Raw genomic sequence first — 10700 nt, 5'->3', positions numbered from 1 at the left:
TCTAGGTACAGCAACAGTATATAAATTACAAAAGGCAGAAAGTTAAGTTTCACTCTCAAACACTAAGCAAAATGCTTGCAAGTCTAAAGACGTTCCACTGATTTGATTATACACTTGAGTAAGATAAGACATCCATTGGTATGTACACTTCCCCCTCCTCCCGATTTTTTTTTTAAAATGTCACAATTTCAGACGTTATTAAACGCAAGATCAAATAAATAAACAGGACATTAAAATGAAGAAAATATCAATTGGAACTAGGAATTATGACTTTCTTATGCGTTTTATTTTCAAAGGCAAGAACATTTATATAACCATAGAAAAGCAACTTGACTCCTTGATTATATAATAAATATGTGCTTGGCCGGATTTAGGCCATTGTTCGCGACTAGCTGGCCTCTATAGCCGATTTAAATGTACTGGTTTTGAACTGGCCAAGCACATATTTATTCCCTGAATAAAAGCACAAATCAAAACCTTAATAAAAAAATTTAAGAAGAAAAACCAAATTAACAAAATTGCGTTCTCTCTTCTCAAAAATCTTGCATCCACTTTCTTACTGGCATTTCAATATACAAAATCTGTATGCAATCTACACTATGAAAATACGCTCAGGAAACAAAATTCTTTAGGAAATTTGTCTTCAAACTGTGGATTTTCAAATGATCAGATGCAATGTGACCTTATTTCAGCTTTGGTATGAAGACATTGAAATTTACCAAAAATGTTTGTTCATTGATTAAAATATCTTGCATTGTTAATTATAAAGCACTCAATAAAAAAAAACCAACAGACTGATTCCAAACAGGAGCCATCATGGATGTGTTTTTTTATGTCATTTTACTAGGCCTAAAACATGACAACGTCTTGCTTTGTTCACATTTGCTTCTCCTATGGGAGCCAATTGGGGACGAAAGCCACCAAGCTCCCACAAGAAAGCGCACATGTAAACAAAGCGTCCCGTCATTATATATGGCTCCTATCAGCAACACTAAATGCACAAACGGTCTATATGCTTTACATGTGAAGGCACCATGGCTTCGTTTATAGCTAGTCAAATACAAAATGGCAGGTCCAATCAGAAAGCATTTTACATGAAGGACAAAGGTTTGCCACTTAAAAAGGGCACACGATTGGTCAATTGAGGGCTCATGTACAATTACCATTGATTCTTTACTGCTAGTTATAAAAATATCTGTTGTGAATAATATAGCACAATAGGTAATGAAAACCAAACAGCCAGACACTATAAAAAATTTAATAACCACATGTTCATAATTTTATTGCAAACTAACAAACCATGTTCTGAGGCCAAGCACAAAAAAGAACCAGTTTTTCCTCACCCTCTTCTTTTTTCTTGCCTGCCTATTTTTTTTTAATCATACCTTTCCAATATATTTTGTCATCTGTATTGCTTCCAGCACAACTGTACTACGTATGCAATTTCAAAATTTGGTAGAAAGGTCTAGAAAATGGAAGAATCGATCCCGCCATATGGCGCCATCTAAGAAATCCGCATCTTGGGGGGAAAAAAGGGGGCCACCTCCTTCTTTTTTTTAAAAAGCCGGACGAGCAACTATATATTTTTTTTTTTACTTGGCCCAATAGTTGTTTTATAATACTGCTGTTTTATCATTTGTTAATTTGAAAAACAATTTTTTTTTTACAGAAAGTCGAGCGCTACATATGTGTACTTGTACATATACGTGAACTACATTATTTGTTTATAACGTCATTTTCAGCAGCTACAGTGATCTAGCATTGTGACACTGACATGACTGTTGCACTTTATGCCTGAGTGTTACACATTAGAATGCACTCTCATTTTGTTGACTTTCATGTCCAAACAACCACCTCCAAAGTTTACCCGCACTTTGCCACGTTTACGGCTTACTTTGTGAAATGATCTAGGGCTTTGGGAGAACAAACTAAGAAAATAGTTCTACTTTTCAAGTGACACCCTGCTTATACCTGACTTTCCATCACATCTTTAAAGTTGGATGGAAAACAACAACAACAACAACAACAACAACAACAACAACAAAAATAGCAAGCAGTTTAAAACTGCAAGACATTTTTGGCTAGTAACATATTTTAGCCAAGCAAATTTTGTGCTGAGCTAGTCTTATATGTAAAAGATCAGTTAAAAAAGGATTGACTCAATTTTAAGAAAATGTAAATAAATATGTTTATATAAAAAGGAAAAAAAAACACAAAATCAAAAAGAGTTGGTCTAGGTAGAAAGAAAAATCTCTCAAAGACCCGTGCCTACTTGCAATCCCCAATTTGATTTTGTTGGTGATACATATTTCTGTTTATCGTGGCTGTCAATAACATTGCAAGCAGGCTCTGGGAAATTGCCGTGTTTGTGTATTAATTACCACGCAAAGGAATTTTGAGGTTCAACATTTTGGTCTTCAAATAATAGAGCAATTTGAGCACCACTCATCACTCCAGTATTCTTTTCAAAATGTTCTTGAAGGTGATCAATATTTGATGAATTAAATATGTATAGAAAAAGGCCACAAAGTTCTAGCCAATCAGATGCAAACAAAAGGGGTTTTCCTACATTTTCTCTGATTGTCTGTGAGCCAGACCTTTGAAAATGGTAAGTATACAATTTTAAAAATGATCATTTTTGGTTAAATCTGGCCAAATATGCATCTTTCATTCAATTCTGTTGAAAAATAATGGTACAGCGTGAGTCTGCAATGCCAGTCTGAAACGGTTGTTAGACGACCAAAGAGCCTCCTATCCCAGAATGCAATGGAGGGCAGGGTACATCTGAAGTGAGCATTCCAGGCACAGAAGCCCGCCTGCTCGACTGACGGTGGGGTAAGCCTAAAAACAAAAATACAGAAAGGATCACAAAGATGAAGCCAATGCCAAAATACAAGGTGAAGGAAAAATTATTGGATGCAAAATAAAATCTGTACTTTTGTATTATATTTATAATGTTGATTCCAATGTCTTAAGCCATAAGGCATTTTTCACACTTGAATATTCAGTCCTTGCATATGGTGAGCCAATATGGACCAATGTGAGCATGGGGGCCCCCTTCAATGGCAAAAGCATTGAAGCAGCTTTTGTGCAAAGTAACTGTCCCATGACACATTTTTTTAACAACAGCTGGCTCAATGTTTTCGCCGTTGAAAGGGCCTCTATCTTTGAGTGTGCAGTGATTGCATGCAGAGAGTGGTCTATATTAATAACAATAATGAACAGTTCTTATATAGCGTACAATACATTTAAGACTCTATGTGCTTGTGTAAGTAAACAGGTGAGTTTTAACAAGTGGTTTGAATTGCCCCAAGGTGGGGCAGTTTTTGATATGGTTTGGGAGATCGTTCCATAGTTTGGGAGAGGTGAATTATTGGAAGGCACGTTGACCGTATGATTTGGTGATAACTGGGTAAGGAGTGAGAAGATTTTTGGAACTAGAGCGGAGGGTTCTTGGCAGATGGTTTTTGTCCATTGATTCTTGGAGTCAAACTGGGGCTAATTCATGCATGCATTTGTTAATCGAAACCCGTTTATTGCCAGAAAATGACAACCGTTAGAGACGACGAGCAGATATATTGTTATTGTGTACTGTTTAAATTCTGTCTAATGTAGGAACTATTCTGTAATTCAAAGACTTAGGTACGACACGTGTCATTTTGTGTATGGGTTTATGTGTGCGAGAAAAATTCACATCTTCTTTAGCACGATTTCATAAGGCAAGATAGTGAATGCACTTCTACACTTACATCAGCTTCGAACCGGCTAGCCGACCCTGGCAAGCTTGGTGGTCGGGTGGTTAAGCTGTCAACATGTGATGCTTTTACAGTTTTTGAAAGGTAAATCACAATAATTAAAGGAGAAGAACGTCTCACCACTTTGCGGGCGTTTTTCCTGAGCAGCATCACGCAGTTGCCAGGGATCTGTTCGCGACATTCGACGCAGATGTTGGGATCTTGACTACCAACCCTATCGCGGAGCATGGCTGGTGCGGGATACGCGAACTTCTCCTGTTATTGGGGACGGCAGAAGAAAAAATATGACTCATAAGAGACACAAATCACTGCCAATAAGCGTGGTTGTAATAGGGAAATGACAGCGTCGCTGGCAATACATGTCAGACAATTCATTTGCATGTTGAAGAGCTCAGTTAATAAACCTAAAAATGTATTTTTTTCAAATCTTATACATCCATTATCTAGTAATGGTCAAGGAGATTACAGATTAGGAGTTTTGGATCATTTCTCTGAATAATTAATATCATGGTTAATTTGCTCCGTCATGGACATTAAAATTTCTTCCTTAATGCTGGAATCGCCCAATACCAGTCATGACTGGAACAAAAAAAATATATCATATAGTAAACACAAGATAAAAGTAGTGTGGGGGAGGGGGAGCGGCTGGGGCTGGTTATAGTTTGACATTAGAGGGCGCTGTTTACGATACAAATTTGTATGTGCGTACACATAAATGGCTGCATTTCAAGCCCCCTTCTGGATGCATCTGCTGTTATCTTTACACTAAAATGCTATTAACCAGTTCGCATCGGAGGACAGCATAACACGCACTGGCTGTTTTTATACACAGGCCTTTCTGATGGGTTAAGACGTCAAGATTGCCTCAACTCACCTCCGGGCGACATCTTAACACGCTAATCCCTCATGCATTTTGTACACACACAGACAAAGTCAGTGAAGTCTGTTTAACCAACAGCATGCGCGTACTGGTTCATGGGCGTAAAGTTCGCACAACTAATTCTATTCTGAATGTGCACAAAGCCATAGCGTCCTTGCAACAGCGTCAGGCGTCTTCTGCAATGCGTTCGAATGTCTCTCCCGATGGTACTCTCCCTTTATTACAGTTGACAGAGCCCATACACTTTCCCAAATTTTTGGCTTTGAGGTACTGCTCATGTTTGCTTTTTTTTCACAATTTGGATTTCCAGACTTACCCACGTAGGCTGCTCACCGATGAACTTCATCAGGCTGTTGTTGAGAACCAGGCTCTTCCTGGCTCTTGTGATGGCCACGTACACCATGTTCAACTCATCCTTGTCCACGACAACTAAGGGAGCTAAAAGAAACAACAAAAACTTTCAAAATAATTGTTCAAAAGAGCAGAACACTTTGATGATCATTTACTAGCAAGGAGGAGTTAGACTTAACCCTAAAAGGACCGGGTTATTTTGGCATTAAATTCAGTACATGCATAGAACAACTATTCATGAACATACCCAAGAAACTTCATGACTATAGGTCAAAGGGTTTTGGAATTATGGCTAATTACTTATTCATATGCACGAATGGTAATTCTGCTTTGTGTGCACTACGTATATGGGGAAATTCAGTTTTTACGGCACATAGTGCCGGAAAATTTTCCGCTGCGCAGCAATCCGTAGCCCGATTTTGATGTTTTTGGTATCAAAAGATGCACAAGGCTCCAGGCTAAAAAGTCAGAACAGCTCGGGTCGCGAGCTATCGCGGAAAAAGTTGAGGGGGGGGGGGTTGGATGCTGCCCCCCCCCCCCCCATGGCCCCTTTAGGGTCAAGGGTTTGCATGGTGGACATGATCAATGAATGGGAGGTTTGCGGTAACACCATGTGAATGATATCTCTCTGTGAGTTGTGTGGTTCTGCGAAGAAACAGTTGGTTTGGTTTACTCTGCTTGTCATCAGGAGACTCCTGGACTCTTGCTGGTGTAGTGGTTTAAGTAGTGGATGCTAAGTCAGTGGACCGTTGAGGCATGAGTTTTCTGGAACAGGATGCTATTAAACTTCAGTGGGCCTTTAAGGCAGGAGATTTTACCCAGCATCTTAGCATCCTGTTAGCAAGCCATCACCTACACGTACCTTATAGTTTTAATACAACAATGTGGAAATAGCGCACAATACTACATACGTAATCCTTTCCCCTATGTAAAACATTTGGTTCAGTATCCACCCTTGGCACCATCCGACTCCGATCAACTGTGCACAATACCCCAGTACAGAAAGTTTCCTTTTACCATAATGCTCTCCAACTTACATAGCCTAGCCTCGCTTATCCCGAAGTCATCTGCGATCTTGACCGTGTCGAATTCCAGACCTTTGGCCTGATGAGCTGTGCTCAGGACAATATCTATAGTAAACAAAATAAATTAAGTAAAATCACATTGTGAGCTTCCAATATGGCTGCCGTGGAGTGCCAGGCCTCGTAATCTGGAGCATTGAACTCATGCTCTGTGGGTAATTCTGCAGGTTGGGGGTTCGAGTCAAGCCTGGGGTTGTGGGCATGTGTCCTTGGACAAGACAGTTTGCTTTGATCTCCCAACCGAATAGTAAATGGGTACCTGTGACGGCAACTTAGGTAACTTAAGCAGTAAATTCATGTGGCTTACTTTACAGCAAACAGAATGTAAACAGACCATAATTACAAATTTGGGCGATTCACAATGCAGTGCGCCACCAACGGTTTGCCATGGAGAGTCCATTTTTCAAGGTTACGGTCGACAAAACATGGCCCATTTGAACGAGCGTCAGTAGACAACTTGAGCTAATTTGTTATAGATTGGGGCATAGTGTTCTGTCACCTTACAAAAAACACCATATTGATAAAAAGCAAAAAAAAGGCCAAACATATACTTGAATCATACGCTTGCAAAACTACTGACCAGAAAAACTAACAATTTCAAATGTCCCGCGCTGCAAATTTGTCGACCATCTCCCACAATGGGAAAAATTAAGTCTTTGTGGCAAACTCTTGGTGGCGCATGGAATTGTGAATCGCCCGAATTGGGGACTGTGACTTCTCAACAAGCTGTTAATGCTGCTGATGTTGTTTCTGCTGTTGCACGCTGCTGCCCTCTGCTGCCCTCTGCTGCTGCATGCTGCTACTGCACGCCGCTGCTGCATGCGCTGCTGCACGATGCTGCTGCACGCTGCTGCTGCATGCTGCTCGATGCTACTGCACGATGCTGCTGCACGATGCTGATGCACAATGCTGCTGAACGCTGCTGCTGCACGCTGCTGCTGTACGATGCTGCTGCACGATGCTGCTGCACGATGCTGCTGCACGATGCTGATGCACGATGCTACTGCATGATGCTGATGCACGATGCTGCTGCATGTTGTTGCTGCAAGCCACTGCTGCTACATGCTGCTGCTGCATGCTGCTGCACGCGCTGCTACATGCTCCTGCTCGCTGATGCTACCTACCTGCCATAGTCTCGGGTTTAGTTCGGCTCCGAATCTTCTCTATGAGCTCGGGTATACGAACGTTGTACATCTCAGCAATCCTTATTTTGTTGAGTAGATCTTTGTTCTCTGTATCGGTGGCGTATTTCTTCAGAGCTGGAAGGTTCTTTTGGGTGTATATGTACTTGTTCTTGATGAATCCTCTTTCTAAAAAAAAAAAAAAAAAAAAGTCAACAAGTGATACACGAAATTCACACTTTACCAGCCCAGCTGCATTTTGCACAACATCGCGCAGTACGCGCGACGCGCACGCCAATGTCCTTATAAGGTAACAAGTTGTGGAGGGGCATTCCATATTATAGTCAGAGGGGTGTTTTGTAAAACATGAAGTAAAATTGTTGCACAAAATGGTTGGCAACGTCTAATTTTGACTTGTTTTGATTTTTGGACCGCAGAGATTTTTTTTTTTTGACCGAAAAGGTATTTATGAATGGGAATAAATATGTGTTCGGTTGGTATTAAACACTCTGTTTAAGACCGGTGGGAGTGTGGATGGGTAATTATCGCCCATCCAGACTCCCACCGGTCTTAAACAGAGTGTTATAATACCTCCCGAACACACATTTATTCCCTTAATAAAACTTTCAACGTATTTTCTTTAATTTACTGATACCAGTTTATATGCCTCGTTTCATGGCAAAAAAAATCATCTCTAAATATTGCAGAAACGTCTGTGCTAAAAGGTAATACACAACATTTGCAAACATCAACTATCAAATTATTGTGAAATATTTTACTTGACTGCAAGTAAATAATAGTTTCAAGCATCCTGTGAAATCATGTCACCTGGTGTGCTGTCATTTCTAATAACAGTGAATTTTTGTATCAATTTCCAATGATGGTCGTCTGACCATCGTTGAAAAAAACATTTGGTTAGTCCCACATTTCGTTTGCAATCGGTTAAGCATCTGTGACCAGGTGCAAGCCAGATACTTTGGTTCCCTGACCTGACAATTGACGTCTATAAACTGTTCCATTTCATCTCAAGTAGGGTCTGGGAACCAGACTACAAGAACAGCATTTGTTTCTTGGTTTTTCTAGCGTCTATAAACACAAAACGTTTAACAGGTCAGTGTAACAATATTTTCCAAAAAATACTGACCTATTTTTGCATAATATTATACAAATAATGAAATGTTTATGAGTGCAAAGGTAAGAATAATTTCATAAGGTGACGAATGGAGTGTTCCATTCCACAAGGCCAATGGAACATTCCATCGGTCACTGAATAAAATGATTCCTTCCACTGCACGAATGTGAAATATTCATTACATGTTTTATACAACGCCGGAATAAATCCCCGTCATCTGATTGGTCACTTGTAAACCGGTACTCAACTGTACAGCATCAGAGCCACCAGAGCTGGGTTATAGCGCCACCATGCAATGGAAGTTCTCTTTACCGTGCAATGGAACTTACATTTTTGTGGCATGGCCGCGATGCATGTTGGGACAAATAGTTCAATGACATGTGATCAACAATCCACCAATTAGATGACAGGGATTTAGTCAGGCATTGTATAAAATGACATTCATTTGAGACATTTCATGTACTCAGGATATCAACCTACTGTTTTCAGGCTGAAGCAGTTGGTATATATCCAAAATGACGTCCATACCGTAACGGTCAATGCCCTGCAAAAAAAAATATTGATATTTAATAAGACTGTGAAGATAAATTGAACGGGGTTATTTAAGATAGAGATCAAAAACACGTATTTGGTACCACTTTTATCTTCACTTTGAGTAAGGATTTTCCCATTAAATCGGTACGTATGTTCTCCGGGTAACTGCAAATGCTCCTACGTGCCTTTCAAACGTATTTCAGCTTCATTAACAAAAGTCGACAACTTTCCATGGAAAATCTCTCCCCGAGGAATGTGTATATATTTCATCCGTAGTTAAATTGCAGCAAGATAAGTGGGATATTTACTTTCACTTCCCTGATGCTAGGCATGCAACTGGGAATTTAGAAAAAAAATAAGGAAACTGCAAACCACACAAGACTACCTTGGAATACTAACCAATGAATGAAGCCCATTTAGCTAGAAAATAAGTACAGGGTGTAATAATAATCAAATATCCACTGCTTCGAGTGGTGTGTGAAGCCTCCCGGCCGAGAGAAATGGAATGCTCCATGGATCACCAGGGGAGGCTTGTTTTCCAAGGGATAAAGCAGTCAATATATGTTTTATAACGCCCCGCCAACAGATTCTGCTTGATTTTTTAGGAAATAAGTGATTAATTTATCCAAAGCCCAATTAAAACGTACTTCTATTTCAATATGAAATACGTTGAAGATTTACTTGCAAGTTTCAAAACTACCCCTTCATGAAATGTTTGAACCCAACTCTTTAGTGGTAACAATACTCTCTGCATGCACACCCTAATGCATGCACACACAGACCTTTGGTTGCCACTTGTTTTCTATGTGAATAGTACTTTTCCAGGCTGAGGCAGCATATTGGTTTTGGCCATGCACAGCAAGATAGTACCATTAGTGAATGACATGTGACTTGCTTTTGGCCAATCAAGATACAGAATCTGTGGGTGAAGTGTAATAATTGAGAATAATTTACCCCTGCAAACGCCAGCATAGTTGTGTTGTCTGCTTCTACTATCTTGACAGCCTCGCTGAACAGGGTGATGTTGGAGCGAGTTATGATCGCCACTTTACCGACCTCCTCGCCATCAATGCGACCTGTGTGTGTGTGGTACGTCATGTCAAGCATTAAAAACACAAAAAGAATAATAATAATACTGAAGTCTTATATAGCGCACGTATCTACCAACAATTAGGTGCTCAAGGCACAGGTAATTATGTATATTTTTAAATACAGGTAAAGTGAAGCACATGAGAAATATGAGACCCATTATGTAGCACCTTATAAGGGTTCACAAGGTGTTGCGGCGCATATTGCAGCCACTGCCAGAAACACCGGGGCAAACCCCTTCTCTTAGCGATAAGTGTTACTGGGTTCTTTAACGGGCATTACACAACATACGGGACCTACGGCTTTACGTCCCATCCGAAGGACGAAGCAATAATGGTAAAGTGCCTTGCTCAAGAGCACAAGCACCATGTTCCCACGGTCAGGATTCGAACCCATGTACCACGGCACACGAGTCGAACACCGTAACCATTGGACCACAGCACCCCACCAGGGTCACACCAACAACAATGTCCCTAGTCAGCCACCCAAGTGTCTTTCTTAAAAAGCTTGTCCTTGATTGTAAGATATAATGTTTAATCCATATTTTTACTCCCAAAAAACAGTGTAGAATAGATAGGTTCGCTCTGTCTGGGTTGAAACCAACATTATGTGACTACCATATGAACATTCTTAAAGGGCATGCAATGAAATGTTTCTAATGCAATCCTTCTCTAAATGTACCTTTGTGTCCCATTGAACTTTATTTTCTAGTTTCGTTTTGCCATTTTGAAGGGTGTTTTGGTGCCTTTTTGGTTT

General features: G+C 40.2%; 1 protein-coding gene across 1 annotated transcript in view; it reads right to left on the bottom strand.

Annotated features, from left to right (window-relative positions):
• Nucleotides 1-264: 264 nt before the first annotated feature.
• The window catches only part of LOC119737489 (F-box DNA helicase 1-like), a 40716-nt gene continuing 30280 nt past the window's right edge, over nt 265-10700 (bottom strand). Inside the window, exons 15-21 of the mRNA XM_038211887.1 lie at nt 9810-9931; nt 8802-8865; nt 7193-7378; nt 6024-6116; nt 4952-5073; nt 3876-4010; nt 265-2841 (exon numbers count right to left, since the gene is read on the bottom strand). Coding sequence (XP_038067815.1) covers nt 2752-2841; nt 3876-4010; nt 4952-5073; nt 6024-6116; nt 7193-7378; nt 8802-8865; nt 9810-9931 — 812 coding nt within the window. The 3' untranslated portion in view covers nt 265-2751. The remainder of the gene's footprint in view (nt 2842-3875; nt 4011-4951; nt 5074-6023; nt 6117-7192; nt 7379-8801; nt 8866-9809; nt 9932-10700) is intronic.

This window comes from Patiria miniata, unplaced genomic scaffold, assembly GCF_015706575.1.
Source record: "Patiria miniata isolate m_02_andy unplaced genomic scaffold, ASM1570657v1 HiC_scaffold_3, whole genome shotgun sequence".
In the NCBI taxonomy this organism is placed as follows: Eukaryota; Metazoa; Echinodermata; class Asteroidea; order Valvatida; family Asterinidae; genus Patiria; species Patiria miniata.
Note: the sequence above shows the minus strand (reverse complement) of the source record. Positions and strands in the feature narration are given on the sequence as shown.